Source organism: Dermacentor albipictus, chromosome 9, assembly GCF_038994185.2.
Source record: "Dermacentor albipictus isolate Rhodes 1998 colony chromosome 9, USDA_Dalb.pri_finalv2, whole genome shotgun sequence".
Classification (NCBI taxonomy): Eukaryota; Metazoa; Arthropoda; class Arachnida; order Ixodida; family Ixodidae; genus Dermacentor; species Dermacentor albipictus.
The window spans coordinates 107220365-107244474 of record NC_091829.1 but is presented as its reverse complement, the minus strand read 5'-3'; the positions used below and the strand labels follow the sequence as shown (position 1 = coordinate 107244474).

Below are 24110 nucleotides of genomic sequence, written 5' to 3'. Positions count from 1 at the left end.
CAGTCCGTGATCACGTAGTCGAACGGAGATAAGTTGAAATCGGCGGCGGTCGGGCCAAGGCTATCTTCACCAAAGAAGACAGGGCAGGCCAGGTACGGGCGGGATGAATCCTGTATGCGTTGTTCCGGAATCGACGACGCATCCTGGACCGCCGGAGGGGGGCCCGCAGTAGCAAGGAACCCGAAGAGAAACTGCACAAAGAGCAGAATTCGTCTAAGCATGGTTGCGGCGTTGCTGTCACCTTGCCCACTCATATATATATATATATATATATATATATTGCTACGAAACAATATGTCCGATCGTGAAAAGGCGAGCAGTGTGAAGACGACGACGACGATTAGAAGCTAGCGCGGGCTGTTGCCTCTTGGCCAAGGGCAGCGTATTTTCCTGTAAATATACTTGTACATAGCTTTTCGTCTGCGTCTTCCTACGTAACATATCTGGTGGAGGTGGACGTTCCCTGCACCTCGTCACGGAGCTTCGCAGTGGACGGTACGTCGAGCCTTCCTTCATGGCTCCCGGCGACGACAACCGGACTTCCCCGGCGCCGACACCTGCTGCCACTTCGACGACCTACATCACTCTCCCCGCTCCCCGTGATCCTGGCGTATTCTCGGGTAAAGATTGGGAAGACGTCGGTGACTGGATCAGCCTGTATGAACACATCAGCCGCAATAACCGGTGGGACCCTACTATTATGCTTGCCAACGTAGTCCTTTACCTCGGTGGCACACCTAGAGTTTGATACCGCACGCACGAAGATGAGCTCACCAGTTGGGATTCACTTAAGATACAGCTTCGAGACTTGTTCACCAACCCCTACGGTCACCAACTTGCCACGCAGAAGGCGCTTTCCGGCCGTGTGCAGACGACAACAGAGCCCTATGTCACGTACATTCAGGACGTCTTGGCTCTGTGCCGCAAAGTTGGCACCCACATGACTGAGTCAGACAAGGTTGCCCACATCCTCAAAGGCATTGCCGATGACGCCTTCAACTTGCTCCTTTGCAACAACGTAGCGATGGTGGCCGCTGTTATAAAAGAGTGCCGCCGCCTGGAACTCGCTAAAAGCCGACGTATTGACCAGCAGTTTTCCCGTCTGCCCAACACCCCAGCGACATCTTCCTGTGCCGACACTCCTCGTCCGAACAACACTGCCGATGTTACCAGGATCGTCCGGCATGAGATCGAGGCCGCCTATCCGGCTGCCTTCGACTCCAGTCCCACCAACACATCTGCAGTCACGGTGTCACTGATCCAGGCAGTTGTCCGCCAAGAGTTCGAAAACATGGGTCTTCACACCATCTGCTCGGCCCATCATTGTGATACCCGCCCGGCTTCTTCGATTCCGCCCCGTCACGCATCTTCTTACCCACCACGTTTCCGCAACGCATCTGAATGGCGCACTGCTGACGACAAGCCCATTCGTTTCCACTGTCATCGAATCGGGCACATTTCTCGGCACTGTCGCAGTCGCTGGAGTTCCCCGACCCGGTCTACTTATACTGCCTAGGCTCGCCCCCCAGGTGGCCCTTCTCGTCCCTATGCCGCGCGCTCCGATAACGCCGCCGCTGATTCTCCTGCACCGAACCGCTTCTATTCTCGTTCGCCTTCGCCCCTACAACGACAATCTTGCTCTCCCCAGCCCCGTCGCTCCTATTCGCCGACTCCCTTCGGACGCCGCTCCCAGCCGGAAAACTAGACGATGCAGCGCCTAGAGGTGACGCTGCATTGCTCCCTACGCCGCCAAATCCTCTAATGACGTTGCCCACTCATCTGAACCTTCTTGACTTGCAAGTCGACGGTGTTTCTGTGTCTGCACTCGTAGAAACTGGGGCGCATTTGTCCGTCATGAGCGCTGACCTTCGTAACCGGCTCAAGAAAGTTATCACGCCCGCCACGACGCCCGTTCTCCGTGTCGCCGATGGCGGAACAGTTCCGTAATTGGTATGTGTGCTGCCCGCGTCTCCTTCACCGATCGCTCAACAATCGTGCTATTCACAGACATCGCTCACTGTCCCCACGACATCAGCCTCGGCTTAGATTTCCTTTCCGCACATTCTGCTCTCATCGATTGCTCCGCCAGTACTCTCCGCCTCAACCTGCCTGTTTTGGATCCCGCTGACCAACACCCTACTCGCCTCAGTTCCGTCGACTTCATTCGCTTGCCACCTTCATCACTGACTTACGTTGACTTCGTGTCATCCCTACCAGTCCCCGACGGTCACTAAAACGCGGCTCCTATGCAAGACGTCCTCCTTACACACGGGATCACAGTACCTCACACAGTTTTATCTATTACGGCGAATTGCGTCGGCCTGCCAGTGGTCAATTTTGGCTTGACGACACAAGTGCTGCCACGCGCGATGTCTCTGGCCCAACTTTGCTCATTCGAGGATCACACTGTAGCGTCAATTTCAGTAGACGACAATTCAACCGATACTCCTCCACCGTCGCAGTCGGCAACTTGTACCATCGCCAACTTACAAAAAATGATTGCACCCGACATGCCTTCCGAGCATGCTCGTGCGCTCCACCGCGTTCTGATTTCCTACCAAGATATTTTTTTCTTTAACGATCGTCCTTTGGCCCAAACTACAGCTGTCAAACATCGCATTTCACCGGCGATGCCCCTCCTATTCATCGCCGCCCGTATCGAGTGTCACCAGCTGAGCGTCAAATTATTCACACAGAAGTTCGCAAAATGCTTGCTAACAACATTATTGTACCATCATATAGTCCATGGGTGGCACCTGTTGTACTGGTCAAAAAGAAGGATGGCTCATGGCACTTTTGCGTGGACTATCGGCACCTTAACAGGGTTACCAAAAAGGACGTGTATCCCCTACCTCGGATTGATGATGCCCTTGACTGCCTCGACGGTGCTCGCTATTTCTCCTCTATTGACCTTCACTCCGGCTACTGGCAGATTGCCATGGACGATCTCGACCGCGAGAAGACTGCTTTTGTAACACCCGACGCTCTTTATCAATTCGAAGTGATGCCGTTCGGTCTATGTAACGCCCCTGCCACTTTTGGACGCATGATGGACTCCCTTCTTCAAGGTTTCCAAATGGTCCACGTGCCTGTGCTACTTGGATGACGTTATCATATTCTCCCCAACGTTCGCTACGCACCTCGAGCGCCTCTCAGCAGTCTTGGATGTTTTTCGTCCAGCCGGTCTGCAACTCAACGCATCGAAGTGTGAATTCGGCCGTCGCCAGATTACCGTCCTTGGACATCTCGTTGACGCGAACGGAGTGCAACCGGACCCTGGCAAGGTCCATTCTGTTGCGCACTTCCCTCTTCCGAAGTGTGTCAAGGATGTGCGCAGCTTCATCGGCCTTTGTTCGTACTTCCGCCGTTTCGCGAGAAATTTCGCCGCATAGCACGACCAGTAACCGAGCTTTTGAAAAGGACGCCCCTTTCCAGTGGGGTGATAACGAGGCCTCTGCATTCTCACATCTAATCGACATTCTCACAACGCCTCCCGTTCTGGCCCATTTCGATCCTTCAGCGCCTACCGAAGTCCGTACTGATGCCAGCGGTCACAGAATTGGTGCAGTACTGGCACAACGCCAGCGTGGCCACGACCGTGTTATCGCTTACGCCAGCAGGCTCCTCTCACCCGCGGAAGCAACTATTCCATCACTGAGCGTGAGTGTCTGGCCCTAGTTTGAGTGGTTGCGAAATTCCGCTCATACTTATATGACCGACCTTTTTCCGTTGTCACAAACCATCACGCGCTTTGCTGGTTATGCTCACTGAAAGATCCCACGGGAAGACTTCGTCGATGGGCCTTACGCCTCCAAGAATATTCTTATACTGTCACCTATACATCTGGCCGACTACACAAGGACGCTGACTGCCTGTCTCGCTACCCGGTTGACGAGCCTGACGACGCCGACAGTACTAGCGCCAACGGCATTTTCTCTCTGTCTGCCTTTGCTAACATCGCCGATTAGCAGTACCGAGACCTATCGCTGCGAGCACTTATCGAGCGTCTGCGCTCAACACCTACCGACGCATCCGTTTGCCGATATGTGCTCCAGGGCGGCATTCTGTATCGAAGGAACTTGCTCCCTGACGGCTCTAATCTTCTTGTCGCGCCAAAACAGCTACGACAGACTGTTCTCTTTGACATGCATGACGCACCCACTGCAGGACATCTTGGGGTAACCCGAACGTACGACGGCGTCCGCCGCCGCTTCTATTGGCCGGGTCTCGCTCGCTCCGTTCGACGCTATGTTGCTGCCTGTGATCCCTGCCAGCGTCGGAAAACACCTCGTGTGCTACCTTCCGGTCATCTCCAGCCGATCACCGTCCCTGTATAACCGTTCTTTTGTGTTGGATTAGACCTGCTTGGTCCCTTTCCCACGTCATCCTCTGGGAACAAATGGGTAGCCGTCGCGACTGATTACGCCACCCGATGCGCTATCACTCGGGCTCTCCCTACCAGTTGCGCCACTGACGTCGCGGACTTTCTCTTGCGTGACCTTATCTTGCTTCATGGCGCCCCGCGACAGCTGCTTACTGACCGTGGTCGAAACTTTCTCTCGAAAGTTATCGCTGACATTGTGCGTACCTGCTCCATTCAACAGAAACTGACTACCTCATGCCATCCTCAAACCAATGGCCTGACAGAGTGGTTAAACCGTACTCTTACCGATACGCTGTCCAAGTATGTTTCCAAAGACCACCACGACTGGGACATTGCCCTTCCTTACGTAACATTTGCGTACAATTCTTCCCGGCACGACACCACCGGATTTTCTCCATTTTATCTACCCTACGGTCGCGAACCGACCTTCCCCTTGACACGGTACTTCCTCCTGATGCGACCTCAACAACCGAGTATGCGCGCGGCGCCATCGCCCTCGCCGACCATGCACGCCAGCTTGCCCGTGCTCGACTGACGGACTCGCAGACCACGCAGCAGTGTCATTACAACGCCCGCCACCATGATGTACAGTTTTCGCCTGGTGCGCTCATGCTCCTGTGGTCGCCCTCCCGTCACGTCGGACGTTCAGAGAAGCTCCTTTCGTGATACACAGGGCCCTACCGCGAGCTGCGCCAGGTGACGGCTGTGACTTACCAAATTGCTCCTGTGGGTTCAAATTCGTCCTCTCTGTCATCAAGTGATGCCGTGCATGTCAGTAGGCTCAAGGCCTTCTACACTGCTTCCGAGTCCAATCTTTAGTTGCTCCGAAACGGCGCTTTTGCAGCCGGGGGTAGTGCTACGGAACAATATGTGCGATCACGAAAAGGCGAGCAGTATGAAGACGACGACGACGATTAGAAGCTAGCGCGGGCTGTTGCCTCTTGGCCAAGCGCAGCGTATTTTCCTGTAAATATACTTGTACATAGCTTTTCGTCTGCGTCTTCCTACGTAACAATATATATAAATTCGTGCGTGAACTCGTTTATCTTTTGCGGGTGAGCGCTTTTACCGTCTAAGGAATGTTATCGCCCAGCGCAGGATGCGCCGAAATGTGTCGTAAGTTTCTAGCATGTTATTGATGCTTCTATCCGCTGCCTGTTGCTGCCGAACCTTGTGTAATCTGAATGCATGTTTACGCGACGCGAACGGTGTAGAATTTTGTGGAAGGTGCGCGGGTCCCAGCAATTAGTCTGGAACATTCGACGACTGATGTATAAAAGCCGAGGCGCTTGACCCGCTGATCAAAATTTCGACGATCGCGATTCTGTTCACCGCTATCGTTGTTCTTTAGGTGTAGCCTGCTTTTGAGGGCACAAGTTCACCCAATAAAACACTAGTTTGTTCAATCACAGTTTTGCTGCCTTCTTCACCCTCACTACCTCGTGACAATATATATTTGCGTCACCGAGTATGTATCCCATCATTCACCCAGGACACCTACCAGTCACTACGTACATATATATATATATATATATATATATATATATATATATATATATATATATATATATATATATATATATATATATATATGTATATATATATATATATATATATATATATATATATATATATATATATATATATATATATATATATATATATATACGTAGTGACTGGTAGGTGTCCTATATATGGTAGGTGTGGTAGGTGTATATATATATATATATATATATATATATATATATATATATATATGTGTGTGTGTGTGTGTGTGTGTGTGTGTGTGTGTGTGTGTGTTTCTTTTGGATTTCGTTGCAATAGCTGAAACGCAGATGACTTCTCAGTACCATCATATAATAAGAGCGCATTGTCTTTTACTTTCAGACCAATCCGTGGTTTACCAGCAGATCATAGAGCAGGAGCACTTAAAGCTACAAGGGGAAAAATATAAAGATGCACAAATGAATTATGAGGTGAGTCACTCAAATGGAGAATATTTCGTCTTTTAAGCGCGGAATCGAGTAAGTGACGGGCATCCTTGCCGTTTAGTAACGAACGTATGTGACATCAAACGCTTCACAAAACCCGGACTGTTACAGTTCTGTATTGAAACCAGTGAGTATGTTTTCGTTAGTTTATTATGAGTATTTTGTGCATCGTATCCGCGTGAGCCGACTATATATATATATATATATATATATATATATATATATATATATATATATATATATATATATATATATATATATATATATATATATATATATATATATATATATATATATATTCGCATACAAGAATTAGTCAGTCATATGTTAGTTGACTGCACAGAGGAAAAGCGCGCTCACGGACACTACACTGTAGGTCAACAGCCTAATGTTGGTTTCGTGCGATATGTAGTTTCGCGTCCCACCTGCGGGAACATCTCTTATGGCCAGAATACATGCAGCGAACTTTTACGGTGAAGTTCGGGCGGCAGAAATTCTGCCGCGGCGCGACGCCGTGTCTTCGTCGGGCTGCGCTACATGGAGCGAAGACACGGCGGCCGCCGCCGGCGAGTCGCTGCGTTGTTATCAGTATGGCTAGACCAGGCAAATGCGCTGTAGTGAAACACATGACACAAAAAAAAACTTTAACGACAACTATTATCGCTCTCGAATTGCAGAATACTATAAAAACGCGTAAAATTTTGTTTAGAAATGATTTCTAGTGTTTTTTATGTGTTTGAGACATTCATGTGCCGATGTAGTGTAAAGAAAGCGGCGATGCTATGCGCTGTGGCAACACTGGGCGGGAAGCCTAGTCGGATGTCGGGGCGGATAGTGAGACCTGATTGGCTCGCTTTGGGAGCCGCTCGTTTGCCGCTTCCGGTATCGTCGACACCCGACGAACTTTTCTGCGCCAGCTAGATCGGCGGCGAACGACGTTTTCTCCGCCGCCGCGCGTCGCCCGTACGCCGCCGGGCGTCGAACGCCGACTATTCGTCGCATATTCGCTCCATGTATTCTGGCCTTTATTGCGTATCTTCGTTTGCTTTCAACTTAGTTTTTCTGCAAATAAAGAAAAAAAAATTATTTCCCGCTTCCTTTCTCTGGAATCCTTACCTCGTTAGTTTATATCATTACGTGTGGAAGGGCACAGGCAAAAGAGGTTAGTTACACTGTATGTATGCTGGAGCTAGATCTTAAGACGGACATTCACTCACGCCAAGAGCCCAGACACTTTATTCTCTTTATCGGGGTGGCTTGTGTCTTCAGCATCTCTCGATGGTATTGTAGCACCGCCACCCGGCCGCAAAGGAGCCATCCAAGTGCTGGTAAATATTGACACGTGTACTTGTCTTCATCGGGCGACACGTTTCACTGCCTAACAAATGTTATCTCACAGCGCAGGACGCGCTTGTATGTGTCGGTAATTTCGGGAACGTTATCGATGGTTCCATCCACTGTCTGTGACCGAACCTTGTGCCATCTAATTGGATGTATACGCGACGCAAATAATGTAGAACTTTGTGGACGGCGCGCGGGTCGCAGCGATTACTCTGGAACATTTGACGACTGATGTGTAAAATCCGACGCGCTTGACCCATTGATCAGATTTCGACGACCACCGATCGTGTTCGCCGCTACCATTGTTGTTTGAGTGTAGCCTGTTTTTGAGGACACAAGTTCGCCCAATAAAACGCCCATTTCGTTAATCACAGTTTTGCTGCCTTCTAAACCGTCACTACCACGTGACAATATATAAGGCGCGTGGGAGAGTTGCAGGCCTTCAGTCTGGTGACGTGGACAATGCCACAGGTTTTGACAGGGGAGCACGTAGTGGACGTCGCTAGAATGATTTCATAGGTTCGATTGGTCACTTGGTCGAGCGCGCGATATGGACCTGTGTACCAAGAGAACACATTTTCACAAAGGTCAAATTTACGACATGGTTACCGAAATAACATGGGTTGGCGGAGAAAAAAAACGCAGATAATGCTGACGGAAGTCGTAGTGGTACTACTGCACTTATTGAGACATTTGCAGACGAGCGCGTGCAAGTTGACGTGCATAGTGAGTATGGGCGTCAGCACAGCGGTAATAATCCATTCTTGAAATTGGGTGGACGGAAGCACAGTGTCTATTGATAGCGTTGGTTCTAATTTGTACAAGAGGTAGAACGGAGAATATCCAGCAGTGTCTAGACGCCAAGAGGTGTAGGCAAATGTAATGTGAGGTGGCCCAAGACTGCAATCAAGCTGAAACGTATTTCGATAACATGTCTGTAAACGCTCAGCAATACGGCTAGTTTGTGGATGGTAGGAGGTGGTAATCTTATGCTGTATAGAGCAGATACGCAGTATGTCGTCAATGAGCCTGGACAAAAACGTATGGCCACGGTCTGTACAGGAAGCGGCATGCATCAAAATGATATCGTGTAGGAGGAAGTACGTAGCATCAGTTGAGCAGCTGGTCGCAAGAGCCTGTGTGATGGCATGGCGGGTCCTGTCGTCCGCAGCAACAGCGGCTCACTGGCTCCTCGATGTAGATTCCAGAGAAAGGCCCAGAACGGGTAAACAAACGAAATGCAAGCGCTCAGCCGAGATGTACAGTGGCTGCAAGTAGCCAGCGGGAAACTTGAATGGCTCTCTGCACCATTGGCATAGGTCACAACAAGCGACGTAACGTAGTGCGGAACGTGCAAGGCCCGACCAGAGAGAATGGCTGTGTACTCGATCGTAGGTTCGAGATACACCGAAATCTTCCACCACTGGTGCGTCACGAACCGTTGAGCGAGGACGTTTGGGAATTGCGGGTAGGAGATCAGATCCTTCACGGTGAAGATTACGACGATACAGAGCACCATCGCGGAGAACGAAGATGTGCATAGTACCATCGGCCAAAGAATTTCCACTGTGGTGGGTAAAGGCTTTGATGTAGGAGCCGCTAAGTTGCTCGTCACCGAAATGGAGATGTCATACCGACAAAACGCAAGCGACAGTCTCAGTATTGAGGGGTAAGAGTCGACAACAGGGTAACGCGACAAGCTGTTGGTATCTTCGAGCAGATGGCCAGTCTTGTAAAGTACGATATGAAAAAATGCTTGCAGCGTCAAAGACCATTGACCAAAGCGTCCCATAGAATTCTATAGGAATCAGAGCCAACAGAGAGCATGATGCTCCGTGACTACGGGAAACTGACGCAGATGTCGGCGATGCATCTGCCAGAATGGAATCAAAAGCAGATTCAAGGATACAAACACGGTTGATAGCTGCACAGTAAATGTGGCACTTTTTCTCGGTGTAGACCTTATTATAATGGATTAATAATTGGGTTCCCCAAATTCGCTGTAAAAAAATAAGTCCTTTTTATTGGCTCCTGTCGCTGTGCAAAAATTTTCCCTCACATCAACTGCAAAATTCTTTAGATTACGCATTTCCGCTAGATGCTATCTCCAGGCTATAGCGAAACAAATTTGACAATAATAGGTCTGCGTATTTCAGGGTGATATTTACCTAGTAAGTGTGCACACGACGTGGTCGTCACTTCTTGTTTAGGTTGATAGCGACATTCAGAAGAGAAACCTTTTTTCTTCAGTCTGCACCCATGTTTCTGCTCCGGTGTAATTCCTTAAAATTTACAGTTAACCCTGTGGAAACGGTCTGAAATCATCAAGTTGTTGGTTAACAGAGGCTACTTCAGCTGCACAGCTTTGTCCGATTATTGGGCTCTTATTGGCGAAAATACGCTCCTCAAGTGATTGCTAAGCCTCTTTTAGTTCGTAAGTCATGGTCACGCGTTCACCATCTCGTTTATCCATTTTTCGTGCGGCGATTTCGTGAGAGCAAGAAGTCTTACAAGTGGCACTTTTATCAGGTGGCCCTGGGTTTAACTAAATATCACCGTAAAGCACTTCATTATCACGTAAACGCACTTTATTAGCGGCTCAGAAAACCAGAGGTACACCATGTCTGCTGGCAAGGCCGACTAGCCCAACAGTCACTCCTGCCATGGTATGTCCATTTGTAGTGCACTCTTTGAAAAATTATTCCGTAATATATTCCTTGGAAGGAACCCCACTTGTTCTAAGGCGTTTCTGAGGCTTGAAAGAAACATCTTTCAGCATGCCGTTGACCGTACACGAAAAAAATTATAATACGAAAGAAGTATGATCACGTAGGGAGGTAGGGATACTTTTGAATGGCAGAAAGGGTGGAGAGGTCATCCTCAGCGTAGTGTCCTTATCCTGCTATTCCACAGTGGGGAAAGGCTTGAGGGAATAGCAGAGAAGGAATGTGGAAAGGAACAAGGGTGGTGGTGTGGCGAACTCGATGATGAAAGCTGCACAGCATACTGTTTCTGAGCAACGCGTACGTGTACACTACACAGCACAATTATTTTAGCGGACAGTGGTAGAGGTAACTGTAGTGTAGCTAGGAACTTGTCTATAGCTTTCATAATTTTGGCCACTGTTAGCGCCACTGGCGTATTTTAGTCAGACAGTAGCAGTTGCAGGGTGTGGAATATTTGTCGCAGCTAGTATGGCTCTGATGACAAAGTCCGATGATTTTTCATTGCGCTGTCCTTGCTCTCGTCGAGAGATTAAGGCCCGTGTACGCATTGGGCAAGTGTGATCATGCTATAAAGACCGAGGTTAGGCCCACTATAACAACGTGTGAGTCACCGAGCGAAAGACCTGAGAACCGTTCGGGCCAATGACAACAACCGAGGATGCTTTTTTTTTCATTCGTCTTCCATTTTCTTCTAAACTCGCAGCTTGCAGCTCGAGACATGAGACATGCGCGCCGGAGCGCGCCCCATATAGAAGGCAGCAGAGGAAGATGCCGATGGCTGTTCGAGAGCTCCCCCATTTTTAGAAGAACAGTGGTGCAGCGGTGCCCAAGAAACAGGCTTTGATGCCGGACGATCGGCTAGATCCGTCATTTCAGCAGTTGTAAAATTCTTGAAAGCGGATAATCATAGGGGGGCTGCAAGTTTGGTTCTTTTGACTTTGTTTATCGTCGCAATTTATTCACGTGCGGTAAAGTCGATGGTAACTGTTCTTATCTGTACGCTTGTGTACCTTGAAAGTGCCGTAATAAGTAGGCGTAAGAGATGGTCGAATGCCTTCACGCCCTACGAAAACATGGGTCACTGTTGGCATCTCCTTGCTCAAAAAATACTACTTCAGTTTGGAACCCGACTAAGGCAAGGACGCAAGCGTGAACAAAAGAGGTGGACCTGCTGAACATAGCTGTTGGGATTCGGCGTGTCAAGTGTAGCTGGTGCGAAAAACTAACTCGGCAACCACAACGTTGTGTCATAGACCATCTCCGCAACCGTGCGGCTGAGGTCTTCCTTCAAAGAGCAGTGCACCCATAGCAAGACGAGAGGAGGGTCTTCATACCAAGAAGAGCAATCCTGGCGTGCCATCAAGGCGGCTTTGTGTTAATAGTAAGGCTCTGAACCATTTCATTTGCCGACGGGTAATACGGAATGCTATGGATATGGCAGACACCAAGCCGGCACATGAGTTCGCCGAGGAAATAACGTGTGAACTGTCAACCGCGATTGGTCGTAACAACGCTGGGGCATCCAAAGCGCGAGATCCAGCTACTTACAAATGTGGACACCACTGTTTGTCGTTGCGAGGACATGGTTCAGCCGAGAGGGTATGATGGTCAACACAAGTACACTCTGAAAGTAGTTGCACCTTTTGGGGTGTGTATTTGCCCCAAAACAATAATCTGCCTTTGCCCGCATTTCCCTTATTTAAGGCTGCCAGCCCGGTACTTCCAAGTCACGAAGGGCATGCACGTTATCAGCATCACAGAGCATTCTCAACAGGAAAGTGCCGAGCGCAGCTTTTTCAAGAAACAAAATGCAAGCACGACCACTGGCGATTATTGTTGTCTGGCAAATATACACTCCAATGGGTGCAACTGGTTTTAGAGTACATGTAGCGAGCGGGACAACGATGTCGGTGTAAGTGGGATCCAACAGGGCATCGGGTGGAAGAAAGGAGTGAAATGGAGGCTTAGCATGTCATGTCGTCTTCAAGAGTTGAGAGTGAAGGCATTCGTGAGCCGAGAGGCGCTCTTCAAAGTTAGCACTCAACCGCACAAAGCTGCATGCAATTAGACGCTGAGTGGCACGAACTTCGGATTAGGTTGCACTGTGTGGCTTGCCGTATACTTGATGTTGGAGTCGGAACACAACGAATGGGTGTGTTGGGCCCCTTGACACGTCGAAAGTGATAGTGCCTCAACAAAATAAAAAGGACACATTGGAGAATGCTAATGGCATTGTAGAGGACTGAAGGTCCCGAAGTTTGACATCTAAACACTGGGCTGTTGTAATTTCTTCAAAGTAAAGTGTGACCATGGATATTGCACAAATACGGAAGAATACATCTGCGGCTGCGTTGACAGGGCTTCCAATGTGTCGTGCGTCCACGGTGAACTCGTAGATGAAATAGAGATGCTGTATCTCTGGTGTGGTATAAGTGTTATGAGTACCGCGAAAAGCGAACGTCAAAGGATTATGATCCTTCAGGACGTGAAAGCTTGCTCCTTCCAGCAGGTGCTCGAACAAACGGAAAGCCCATCTATACCGTAACCAGATAGCGGCTGACCACGCTACAGCGCGTTTGCGCAAGCTTCGGCTTCTCGGAAAGAAACCCAGGTTGTCATATGGAACTGTTTTAATTGGAACTGTTGTCGACGGAATTCTGGTAATGTGGTGCCGGCAGCCACACTCGATGCAACGTTAATAAGACGCCTTCTCCAACATGTAAACGATGCCATAGCCGGGTGACATCTGCCGATACGTTTCTGGCTGGTTGGAAAGACTCTTCGGCGTCGGATGTTCGGGATAGTGGAGCGGTCGGATTTTAATGGCTTGAGAAGAACGGTCAGCAGTATAATAATTTGGGTAATGTTGAAAAGAAAACGGCGGTGGATGTTCAACAGCCCAATGAACTCGGTGAGCTTTCGCAGGGACGTTGGGCGACCTAAATTTCGAAAGCATTGAGCATTATATTCCAATGTTCTGATTCCTCCGAGAGTCACGCGGTGTCCGAAGAATCGAATGTCATGCACACCAATGACACATTTTGCAGGGTTGATTAGAAGGCCATGTTCCTGAAGCAGAGAAAATAGCAGGTGCAAATTGTAGTTATGCTGCTCAGGAATAATACTAGCCATCAGTAGATCATCGAAGTACGCAAAGACGAAGAGGAGTACTTGGGTGGCCTCGTTTTGAAACCACTGCAAGGTGTGAGCAGCGTTTCTCCGTCTGAACGGCATGCGGGCGTACTTGAAAACTCTGATAATGGCGCAGTGTCTGCTGGCTCGACAAGGATTTGACGGAAGGCCTTCACGAAATCTATCTAAAACATGCCGCCATTAGTTACTCTGCGGCATGCTTTCCTTCCAACTGCAAGGGGAACGGCATTGACGTGCGCTGGTACCGAATTTGTTATGATATCTGCAGTATGCGCCGTGTCGAGGGCCAGAACGGGAGCTGGGCCTTGAAGGTAATCTGCAAGCGCAATCGCGGTCGCGGTGTCGACAGTGGGACGATGACTGTAGTGATGTAATTAATGGTCCCAGCAACCTCGTCAGTCATTTTCGCAAGGCCAGACTGCCGATCTTCGAGGTGTGACAGCAGAACAGTCCTTGCTGCCACGATGCCTGTGGCTGAATATTCGGCGATGCAAACGGTAAGCTGTACAACATTTTTGAGTAACAGGTGTTTCAGTGTGGTAGCCAAGGCGACCACCAGATTCTGCAACACGTGCTGATAGATCCGTTCACGAAGCAACGGGCTGTTCGCATCCAGCCTGCAGTCACTGATAAGCTGCTGCATGCGAAGTACAAGTTCCGATGGTCGATGGCCGCCGAGCTCCTCGTCCTTGTGAAGCTGCTGGAAGCGTCTGCGCAGAGACATGGACTTGCTTTGCAGAATCGTCGGACTAAACTGATCATAGGGTGTGGTGTAGTGGGATGCGTCTATAACGTCTTGCAATACGGTAATGAGCTCTGTAGATAGTGCCAATGTAGTGTGGAGGAACTTCGCGCGCAGCGAGGTAATGCGCCGGAGTTCAAAGATCGCCTCCACCTGCGTAAACCAGACTGCAGGATTTTGTGGCCATGAGTGCGCCAGGTGCATCTGCACAGCGGCGAGGCCCTCTGCGCTGATCGTCAGTCTTACATTCGTGGCTTCGGCCATGACGTCGTGCTCACCGTACAATAACGTCAGGCTCACCACGTTATAGGGACCGAGGTACGGCTGCAGCAGTGGGTGAGTTAAGAAGCGAACGACCCGAAAACCATTCGAACCGATGGCAACAGCCGCAGAAACTTTTTTCATTCTTGTTGAATTTTCATCTAATCGCGAAGCTTGCAGCAAGAGGCACGAGACACGCATTGGAGTGCACCGTGCATAAAATGCGGCCGAGGAAGGTGACAATAGCTGCTAGAATATATTGGATCCCAGGCTTGCGCGGCTTGTTTCAAGCGATGCTATGGATAGATCTATCTATTCCGATTCAGCTACATTCTGTTCGACCTGCTACGTTGGAGTCAGTGAGCTCTCCCTTGGACCTACAGCCTATGCCCATCGACGACCCGATCGTCGTCTGAGGTGCTGCACTGATGTTGCCGCCTCTTTTTGGGACACGCGGTCTTGCTTATCTCGATCAATATTTTCACTTACGAGTTTGGGGAGGAAAGGGTGTTGGGAGGTGAAGAGGAGGTTGAAGTGTCTCGACGATCGGTAGAAGGTGTTACCCTCACTACTGAGCTACCACTTTGTCACTGCATATATTGCAAATACATATATTTCCTCCCCGTAACATTTTGGCGGACGTGCAGGGTACTGTCGCCAGAAGTGGGCCCTGGATCTTCACTTTGGTCGTCACATCGGCTCCACTGTTATGACTACTGACGCTGCTCCCGCCGTGCAGACACCGGCGTTAAAAGTTCTGAACCAGCTACGTCACCGGGGAATCTTCATCGGCACTATCAAGGCCGACGTCGATGATTGGCTGACGTCATATGGACGCGTCGGTAAGCACAAGTGGGATGGCACACTTTTGCTGGGCAACGTGATCTTTTACTTGGGAGGAACCGCGAAGTTGTGGTTCGAGACGCATGAAACCGACATTATAAGCTGGCACTCCTGCAAGGAAAAGCTACGCGATCTTTTCGGAAGACCTGTGGGACGTCCAGTGGAGTCCAAGCAACAGCTGGCGTCCCGTGACCAGATATCAACCAAATCGTTCGTCGCGTATATTCAGGACGTTCTGGCTCTCTGCCGTAAAGCGGACGCGAAATGCTGGAGGGCGATAAGGTTGGACACATATTGAAGGGCATCGCGGCCGATGCGTTCAACCTCCTGCTTTGCAGGAACTGTTCAACGGTTGAGTCTAACATTAAGGAATGCCGGGATTTTGAGAAAGCGAAAAGCAAACGTATCGTGCAATGCTTCGACCGGCTTCCGAATACGGCTGCCACTTCCTCCTGCAACCCCCGCAGGGGCGTCTGCATCAGCAGGCGTTTGGTGTGTTGCGACACCTACTACCCGACAACACGAGGTTTGGACCCTCCCGCGTCTAGCCGTGCGCGGCGTAGCCGTGTCTGAGGAAAGGGGAATCGTGGGGGTTCAGCTGATGCTGGGTGTTTGGACCTTTCAGCCTCCCCCCCCCCTCCTGGTGGAGGCAACACACCCCTTTTCCCTCTGCTTCACATAGACGACACCTCCAGACTGACCCACCTGGAGGAAACCGGCAGTCGCCTTTTCCTGTTTCTCTTTTCTCAAATCTTCGCCTCTATCTCTCACTTTTTCACCTTTCCTGTCTTCTTCTCCCTTCCATTTACTTCTTTTTTCCTTGCGGCAAGGGTTAACCTGGTGTGACTATCCTAACTTGGGTACACCATATTTGGTTATAGTGACGGCGTACGGCTGGCGCTGTGCAGGGTTGTATACAAGCTCTACCCCATCCCCTCGTTGGGCTCCGTGGCGGGCAGCCAGTGCTGTTGCAGGGCATACACATTTTCTTATGGCAGTGCAAGCCTCTGCTATCTATTATCGGCGCCTGAAAAGATGCCGCACCGAAGTGCCGTTGCGATTCTCCTTCCGGAGCAATGCGCCATCTTTTCCCAAGTACTATATAGTCCACAGCGAAAGCAACAAACCATTCCTCGTAGCTAAATGTCTGAAAGACGAAATCGGTCAAATATACAAAGCCTCCAAAATGTCTAGTGGGACCTCCTCCTAGAACTAATGATAATGATCAAGCAGAGAAGCTCTCTGAACTTACTGGTATTGGCGACGCAACGGTGACTGTTTCAGCCCACAGATCACTTAATACAAGCAGTGGAGTAATATCTGACGAACACTTTATTGCCTTCAGCGATGAGGAACTGCTGGAAGGTTTCCTGGAACAAAATGTTACTAAAGTGCAAAGAATAGTCATCCCCACAAACGACCGAGAAATCTCCACCAGTCATATTATACTCACCTTCGGAACAAGCGTAATGCCAACCTCGCTTGATGAAGGTGATCTTAATGTTAATATCAGACCATATATCCCGAACGCCAGACGATGTTTCAAGTGCCAAAGGTTCGGACATGCTTCATGTGCATGCTGAAGCCAAATAATCTGTGGTAAATGCAGCTCCACTGATCAGCAATGTGAGAACTGCAACTCTTCGCCACATTGTGTTACCTGCAAAGGAGATCATCCAGCTTACTTGCGCTCTTGCCCACTCTGTAAAAAGGAAAAGAAAGTAATTGCACTAATTGTTAAGGAAAAAATCTCGTTCTTTGAAGCAAGGAAGCGATTGTCGTACCATTCGCGAAGACGTTATGCCGATGTGACGCAGGTGGGGGCAGTGTCACAGAGGCCTCAGGAGTCCTCCGAGCCCACGCATAGTGATCCCGCAGTGACCCCTCCCGCCCCCGGGGTGGAAACAGCCGGCGCTGCTCCATCCTCTTCAAAGGCCCTGCAGAAACCAGTCCTGCAGGGCCCTGAGATGAAACGAACTCCAAGGCCCGAGACACGTACCTCGGCGCTCTATTCTCGGTCCTCCAGCGCCTCAAAGAGAGAGATGGAGGTCGACGCAAAAGCCCCGGTGTCATCGACACCGAAGGACAAGCGCTTTCCCGAGCACCGAAATAGGGACAAAGTCCCAATAACTGCAGAAAATAGGAAAGCGATAACCTAAAAGTTATCGCTCCTTTGTATTTGCCTTCTTTAGATCTGTGTCGCCTCGTATCTTTCTTATCTCCTATTCGCTCGTTAATATAATTTTTGCCTTTCAATTTCATAATGGCTTTTATTATCCATTGTAATTGTAGAGGTCCTTTAGATACCTTAGGTGACATAAACGATCTGTTATTTAACTTCTCTCTTGTGACCTTATGCTTACAGGAAACAAAACTGAGTGAAAAACACAAAAATATTTTAATAGGTTCCACTGTTGTACGGCGCGACCGTACTCAGCTGAACTGGATGTCAGGTGGTGTAGCCATTGTTCTGCAGGGAGGTATTGCAGCCAGAGAAGTTCCAATTAACAGTCACATAGAGGCTATTCCTGTCACCGTTTTAGCTCACAAAACCATCATGATTTGTTCGGTATACATTTCGCCTCATTCACATTTTACTATAAGAGATCTAGAGTTATATTTAAACCAGCCATCTGACCCATATTTAGTAGGCGGTCATTTTAACGCACATAACACGTTATGGCGTAATAAAATAACTGACGCCAGGAGTCACGCCTGGAGATTTTAGCCTTACGAACGACATATGTCCTTCAAACACCGGTGCGGCAACTTGCTACTCCTCAAACACAGGAGCAATGAGTTTCCTAGATCTCGCGCTGTGCTCTCCATTTCTCTTTGGCGAATTTCAATGGAGTGTTGTTGACAACCCCTATGGTGGTGACCATATGGTTGCTATCATTAAAAGAACATCACCTTTTCCTACCAACCCATTAATACCACCCTGTTAGAAACTCCATCTACCAGAGTGATCTCTCTTTACTGAAAAGGCCACTCTGGATAACATATCACAAGAGTTAACCATAGACGATATGAATGATAAGATACTTCCTGCAGCAGAGGAGACAATCCCACAATCTTCTGGTTTTCTAAGAAAAACCTAAAACCTGGACGAAGGAATGTACGCAAACGAAAAAAACTACAAAAAGCGTGGGGTATCTTTCGGCGATGCCGAACACAAGATAATATACTCTCCTTCAAAAAAGCAAAAGCGAAAGCCAGGTGCAAACGCAGACAAGCCGAAAGACAGTCCTGGAAAAATTATTTCGTCAATACTAGCTTGATAACTTCTGAAAGAATGTAGGAATGGGTTCTTAAGTTTAGAGGTGACTGCGCTCCTTACATGATACCCATACTTTCACCCCCAGGCACACAAACAAATGTAGTAAAACCAGGAGACATATTAGCGCAGCATTTTCATCATATATCAAGCTCAGTAAACTATTCTGGTACATTTCTAAAATATAAGCAATCCGTGGAAAAACTAAAGCTTCCGACCACAGGAAGTTCAGAGAGATCTATAATGCCACCTTAACACTACCGGAAATCAATGGAGTACTGAACTCTGACAACAAACTTCACCTGGTCCGGACAGAGTACATTGCGCAATGCTCGCTCATCTATCTCCTTATGCTGTTGAAACCATGCTTCGTTTTTAATATGATCTGGGAAACTGGAAAAATTCCGACTGAGTGGAAAAAAGCCATCATAATTCCTTTCTTGAAAGCTGGAAAACCTCCCACAACAGAAACCAGCTACAGACCCATAGCACTCACAAACTGTCTTGCAAAGCCTTATGAAGCCATTATAAACATAACATTGACATACGTCCTTGAAACAGAGAACCTGCTAGATAGCCAACAGTGTGGGTACAAGAAAGGCTGCTCGACAACGGATCACCTAGTCCGGCTACAACACGAGATACGCGCGGCCTTTCTACACAAGCAATGTTGTCTCACTGTTTTCTTTGACCTAGAAAAGGCGTACGACACAACATGGAGGTTAGTATGTTAAGGGACTAAGCAGATTTAGAAATCCGCGGTAGAATTCTCAAATGTCTAGCCAATTTCATGTCGGGCAGAACATTCCAAGTGCGTCTAGGAACGGTGCTGTCACGTATATTCATTCAGGAAAATAGTGTGCCACAAGGATGCGTATTAAGCGCAACTGTGTTTGTTGGGAAAATGAACTCGGTCAATGAGGTAATTCCATCCTCTGTAATACATTAATTATATGTGGATGATCTACAAATTGCATGTTGTGCATCAAAGCTGGACACCTGAGAACGGCAAATTCGAATTACACTAAACAAACGCAGTGGGTGCCTGAAAACGGTTTTTCCTTCTCAAGTGAAAAAACTACCAATGTTGTCTTTACACAAAAAAAGTGGCCCACAACACCAGATCCACCCTTAAGCTACCAGAAGCCACACTACCAATAAAACAGAAACACAACTTTCTGGGTGTTCTGTCTGATAAAAAGTTGAACTTTCTGGCGCACATAAATACCCTTAAAATAAAAGTGAACAATGCACTTAACGTGCTCAAAATTCTGTCCCGGAAGCGCTAGGGCTCTGATCGTAAATGTCGGCTACGCATTTACCGTGCTTTGTTGCGACGCATATTAGACTATGGGAGCATCACATACGGTTCAGCCAGACAGTCTTACATTCAATGACTTGATCCAGTTCATAACATGGGACTACGATTGGCAAGTGGTGCTTACAGAACATCGCCTGCGCAGAGCTTATGTGTTGACTGTAATGAACTTACTTGACAGCAGCGCAAAGTGCCACTAACGTTTTCTTACGTACTCCTAATTCAGTCCTCACCACAACACATATGTTTGAGCATTGTCACACAGTGGAACTCACGCTTACAGTATACAAACAAACCGAACATGATTAAGCCTCCTGTCCTGCGATATAAGGAATATATTCGGGATTAGGACATTCCTCGCGAAGTCCTCCAGGTTGCCAGAAAGCCCCAGTTGTTTGCCCCCGCGGTATGATTTCGCACCATTATGTGACTGGACATTGACACACTTAAAGACGAAAGACAGCCTAAACGAACAAACTATACAAGAATTCCGCGCTCTTCAGGACAAATATCAAAATTACATAGAATTTTACACTGATGGCTCTAAAACAAACGAACACGTGGGTGTGGCGGCCATAAAGGAACATTGCGAAAGAAGTATTCGTTTGCCACAGCACGCCTCTGTCTATACAGCTGAAGTCTATGCCATATGGACTGTGGTTAAAATGTTATCGCTGAAAAACGCGAACACGCATACACACTGATTCATTAGGCACGCTGAAGGCTCTTCACATCAAATCCGAATGCGAACACCTGATAGGGGCTATTTCAAACACCGTAACGTTAAACAAATACGGCAGGTGTATTACGTTCTGCTGTGCACCAAGCCATGTTGGTATACACGGTAATGAAGCAACGAATAGGTGTGCATCAGTGGCAGCGCACAAATACATAACACAACCCTTCCATTCAAGGATAGTATCCCTGCGATTAGGAAGGCCGTGATATCAATATGACAACAAGAATGGGACCATTGTATAAGCAACAAGCTACATCTTACTAAACCCGTAATTGGTGAGTGGAAGTCGTGCACTCAGCAGCAACGGTTCTATGAGGTGATCCTGTGTCGACTTCGGATAGCACACACACATGTAACACACAACTTTCTCCTCCAAAAAGAAAACCCACCGACTTGCGAAAAAAGCAATGAACCTCTTATAGTACTACATATCCTTATAAGTTCTCCACACTTTTAAACAGGGCGATGGACGCTTTTACACAACGTATATATTTTCCATATACCTTTACACCCTGGCCTTTTTCTGGTAGATGACCCGATAGTGCCATTTACTAACCTATGCCACCTTTTAGATACAACTGGTTATTTACACGAACTGTAATGCAATGCAGGTTTACCTGCTCTAACTTTCCGTTTTCTTTTGACTTGTGACTGGCGCAGCATGGCCTTAGTTGCGGTTGTGCCATTAAACCCAAATTAATTAACTAACTTTCTCCTGCAACGACCCTCTGGCGTCACATCCGTCTACAACGCCAAGCTTCACACAGGTCATCTGTCGCGAAATTGAGGCTATGGCTCCAACGTCTCACTGCTCCCACACGCATGACAACATGACCATTCCGGTCATTGAAGCTCTTGTCCACCAACAAATTGCAAACGTGGGCATCCAGTCTGCCATCTGCCCACGTCCCACCCCTACCGCTCATTCATTGCCTCTGCTGCACATCGACAGTCGTTCCCGAATTGATATCGGAACTTCTCTGAGTCGCGAACACCGGATGACAGGCCAATTTCCTTTGCTTGCTCCCGGGTGGGTCACATCTCCCGCCACTGCAGTAGTAGTTGCTGGTAGTCCTCGCCTCGATCATATGCTGATCGCCGCCTCGACCGAGACCCTCGGCCTTTGTCGCCCCTCTCTGAATCATATCATGCTGGCCTTGCCTCTCGGGGCACACCACTAGCCGCTCGCCCTAGCCGCAATGCTGTCACTCCCGTTCACCTACACCTCGACGTCCCTCCTCCACGTCCTACGCGGGCCGCTTCTCGAAAATCTAAGCAATTCAGACCTCGGAGATGAGGCTGCATTGACGACTCGGACTGCAAATCCTCTGCTGAGCCCTGCTCCTCCACCGAACCTTGTTAAAATTTTTGTTGGTGATGTCCCCTTTCAAGCCCTCACCGATACTGGCACTCAGGTGTCGGTTATGCGATCAGATCTTCGTAGCTGCCCCATAAAATCGTGATACCTGCTGAGCCACCTGCCGTCCGAGTAGCTAAAGGCAGTACGACAGCCGTGATGGGAACGTGCGCCGCCCGTGTTACCATTGCCAGCCGTCCAGTGCTAGTCCTGTCCACTGTACTGCCCGAGTATCCCGACGAAGAAATTCTTGGAATCGACTTTCTGACTGCCCATTCAGTACTTATTAACTTTGCAACCGGTACCCATCGCCCTGAAATGCCTCATGACTTTGCCGGACCGACCACCCCAAGTCCCGACTTCGTTATACTGAATTTGTTCGACTGCAGCCTGATGCTGCGACTTACGTCCTCAGGTCACCTTCTAAACCACTTCGAGATGGTCCTTACGTGGTTTCCCCACTTTGCGACGTCCTCCTGACCCGTCAGACAACACAACCAAACTCAATTGTAACTGTTGTCAACAATCAAGCTGGGCATCCTCTTCTGTACTTTGGTTCTTCTCTGTAAGTGCTTCCTTAGGGTATATGTCTCTCAGTGATGCCCCTTTTGAAGGATGTGGAGTAGCTGCTCTTATGACCGAAGCACGATTTGACACTGCTGCAGCTTCTGGCCCTCGTACGCCACGTAACAAGTTTGCGCCAATAATAGCTACTGATTTACAACCTGGTTACGCCTGCGCCCTTCGCCGCGTACTCATGGCCCCGGAAGATGTCTTTGATTTTGACAATCGCCGGCTAAGTCGAATCCCTCTCATCCCCCATCCAATCCACACTGGTGACGCTCCTCCTATACACCGGTGGCCCTACCATGTGTCTCCGGCTCAACGCCAGATGATCCAAGCGGAGGTGGACAAAATGCTCTCCAAAGATGTTATCGAGACGTCCGGCAGCCCGTGGGCGCCACCTGTCGTTCTGGTTAAAAAGAAGGACAATACCTGGAGACTTTGCAGCGCTCACTGTCACCTCAGTAATATTACCAAAAAGAACGTGTATCCGCTTCCGCGTACTCATGACGCGCTGGACTGCTTACACGGTGCCAGTTATTTTTCGCTGATTGATTTGCGCTCTGGCTACTAGGAAATCGCAGTGGACGAACGCGATCACAAAAAGACCGCCTTCGTCACCCCATATGGTCTCTACCAATATGAAGTGATGCCTTTCGGACTGTGCAATGCCCCTGCTACCTTCCAGCGCATGATTGACTCTCTTCTGCGTGGATTCAAATGAACCACATTCGCCTACTAGCTTAATGATGTCTTTTTTTAACCGACGTTTATGAGCCCCGTCCACCGACTGTCAGCTATCCTTGCTGTCTTTCGACAAGCTGGCCTACAACTCAATTCTGCAAAATGCCATCTCAGCCACCGCCAAATACGAGTACTCGGTCACTTGGTTGATGCTGCTGGTGTCCAGCTTGATCCTGATGAAGTTCATGCCGTTGGTGAGGTTCCACTTCTGCGTTCTTCTAGCGATATCCGAAGCTTCCTAGGGCAGTGTTCCTATATTCAGCGGTTTATCAAGAACTTTGCTGAAATCGCTCGTCCTCTCACATACCTCCTCAAAAAGAACACAACTTTTCGTTCAGGACCCGACCAGGCTGCAAATTCTTCAACGCTTATCAGTCGCTTTATCAATCCACCCGCGTTGGGCCATTTTGATCCGCATGCCTACACATGAGTTCGTACAGATGGCAGCGGCAATGGCAGTGGCGCTATCTAGTCCCAACGACAGCGGGACACCAATCGCGTGATCGCGTATGCTAGCCGTCTTCTTCCAGCACCAGAGCACAACTACTCCATAACAAAACGTGAATGCTTGGCCCTAGTTTGGTTCATTACTAAGTCCCACCCTTACCTGTTCATTCGGCATTTCACCATCGTGACAGATCATCATGCCTTATATTGGCTATCCACACTC

The 24110-nt window shown here is 48.7% G+C and overlaps 1 protein-coding gene across 5 annotated transcripts in view; it reads left to right on the top strand.

Moving 5' to 3' along the window:
- Nucleotides 1-24110, top strand: part of LOC135907182 (phospholipid-transporting ATPase ABCA3-like) — a 326965-nt gene that overhangs the window by 59760 nt on the left and 243095 nt on the right. For all 5 annotated transcript variants that reach the window (XR_010565924.1, XM_065438856.1, XM_065438854.1 and 2 more), the window contains one exon: nucleotides 6272-6360. Coding sequence is in view for 4 of the 5 variants with exons in the window: in XM_065438856.1 (XP_065294928.1) it covers nucleotides 6272-6360 (89 nt within the window). In the remaining variant the exon portion in view is untranslated. The remainder of the gene's footprint in view (nucleotides 1-6271; nucleotides 6361-24110) is intronic.